General features: G+C 39.9%; 1 protein-coding gene across 1 annotated transcript; it reads left to right on the plus strand.

Annotated features, from left to right (window-relative positions):
- Positions 1–407: 407 nt before the first annotated feature.
- LOC142357816 (equilibrative nucleoside transporter 4-like) lies at positions 408–1862 on the plus strand (the record flags this gene model as incomplete). The annotated part of the gene is given in 1 exon segment (XM_075409336.1): positions 408–1862. A coding segment is annotated over 1 exon segment (1455 nt), but the record flags the coding sequence as incomplete, so codon positions are not given.
- Between the last annotated feature and the right edge of the window lie 569 nt (positions 1863–2431).

Consider the following 2431-nt stretch of genomic DNA (forward strand, 5'->3'; position numbering starts at 1 on the left):
TTGAGTATATAGTTCCTAATTCCCCACTATAGTGGGGGTCGGAACAAAAAGCGTTCAAGAAATTATCTAAAACAGAATTCACATTTGAAAGCAGAAAAACCTCAATGAAATAAAATTTTCAGAGTTAATGCTAATTTTAGTGAAAACGGAAAAAAATAGGCAAGAAGTTTTCAAAAAACAGTCAAAGCAGTTATGAACACTCGGCAAAATTTGTTACTGAATCAAGTTACAAAAACGGAGCCAAAAAACATGTGGAAAATTTACTTTTCAAAATTTAATCAATATCAGTTTTGACTGTACGATATAACATTGATTCTAGTAACCGTGTTTCCTGTTTTCAATGTTGCAGCTTGACTGCACGAAAACATGATTAATAGAAACTGTTTTGTTGTTCGAGTTCTAAACAGAGTACCACAGAAAGTACAATAACATCAGAGGATTCGGATCCTAGCGGCCCAAAGGACCATTTCAGCATCGTGTATATATGTCTGGTGATAATTGGAGGGGGCTATTTGATGCCCTACAACAGTTTTGTCACATGCGTCGATTACTGGCACGAAGAGTACCCGAATCGTCCCATTGAATTCCTGATCGCTTTTGTGTACATGCTTACCTCCATTTTCTCAGAATGCATGGCTAACATAATTGTAAAACTGGTTTCAACTCATAAACGAATTGTGATTGGTTACTTCTTAACATTGGGACCCCTAGTATACGTTACACTTTTCCATTTATGCTGGAAAGTTTTTTCGGATCAATCGACATCTCTGGCTAGTCTGGTTAGTGCATGCGGTGTTGCTGGCATCGGGTTTGCAATCCAGCAAAGCAGCTTTTATGGCTACAGTGGAATGCTACCCCCTCGTTACACCCAAGCAGTTATGGCTGGAGAAAGCCTATCTGGTGTGATTGTTAGCCTAAATAGAATCGTGACTAAATTATACAGTCCAAACATGCAGCTTAATACACTTGTATTTTTCATAATGTCGTCTCTTTTACTATTTATTTGCAGCATACTTCATCAGTAGATAAAGCGGACAAAATTTAGTTTGTATCATATAAGTGGGAAAACGAGTCTGCAACATCAGCCATCGATTAGAACCGACGGCGGAGGTCAAAATGGTAACCAATATATCCAATTCGATCTGGAACGCAGTTCGGAATCCGAAACTAAATCTCAACTTGTAGTTTGCGTACTAAATGAAACAGCTTCTGACGGACCTTTCGAACACCTGGTCCCTCCAAATGACCTGGTTCCACTCTTAGATCCCGATAAGCCTAGATATTTTTGGGCTAATTTTTTGGAAGGCTTCCACACACGAATGGACATTATACGTGGAAGAGGGTTATGGGTGCATATGTGCGCTATCGCTGGGGTTTACATCTCTTCCCTGTTTCTTTTCCCTGGATTTGTAACGTCAGTGAAACCACTTGGTAAAAATCTGGACTATCTACAGCGCAACGGAATCGACCCCTCGTGGGTTCCAGTCATTTTGGTGACAACTTACAACTCCTGCAACTTGTGTGGAAAAGTTCTATCCTCGTTTATTGACCCAAAACGGACAAGTCCAAGCTTGCTTCTTCAAGGTTCTCTCGCTCGTTTTATGATTGTGCCAGTTTTTCTTTTTTGTGTATATCCTCAAGACAGCCCATACTTCTACGATGTACGGATTCCATTTGCACTGACTGTGATGTTGGGGATCTCGAACGGGTACTTCGGATCTGCCTCTATGATCATAGCTCCCCAAGTAGTAACAGCACCCTCTGACAGGGAATTGGTAGGGAACATGACGACCCTTTCCATACATGTTGGACTCGCAATTGGATCCGTGGGGGCGTATGCATTCCAGTTCATTATTTCTTAGTTTTGGACCTTAAGTTGAAGCATCCGACAATTTCATTTTGACTGAATGAGGTTTCGGACTATCGATCCAATTATGGGATCTATTCTGTTTTGCCCCCCTCCCCCCAGCTTAGTGCGCTAATATTTTTTACGCCCCCAGGCGCACTTGCTATTTTTTTTACATAGTAACGTGCTAAATAAAAATACATAATTTGTAATGGGGGGCGTAAAAAACACTGTGGGGGATCCCAATTATGTTACTAATACTGACAATAGAAATAATAATATTTTATCAGGTAATGATAAGTTAATGTTTTTTATTTGTGTCCCTCAGTACGTTATGCATCCCCAGTTATAGAGAGGTGTCATTACATATTAAATCGTTACGTGAAAATATGGCACGTGCGTCTGGGGGTGCAAATAAAATGCACCCACTAAGCTGGGGCACAAACGGAAAAGATCCTTCATAAGATTTCATACTCACCACTATTTGAGCCATTGAGTAATCAAAATTGAAAATCTTGAATTGATCGTTTAACAGCCCTCTAATTGATTAACTCTCAACAGCAAAAAAGAAGTTGTTTCATCTCT

The sequence above is a fragment of the Convolutriloba macropyga genome, unplaced genomic scaffold (genome assembly GCF_964194025.1).
Source record: "Convolutriloba macropyga unplaced genomic scaffold, txConMacr16.3 SCAFFOLD_1926, whole genome shotgun sequence".
In the NCBI taxonomy this organism is placed as follows: domain Eukaryota; kingdom Metazoa; phylum Xenacoelomorpha; order Acoela; family Convolutidae; genus Convolutriloba; species Convolutriloba macropyga.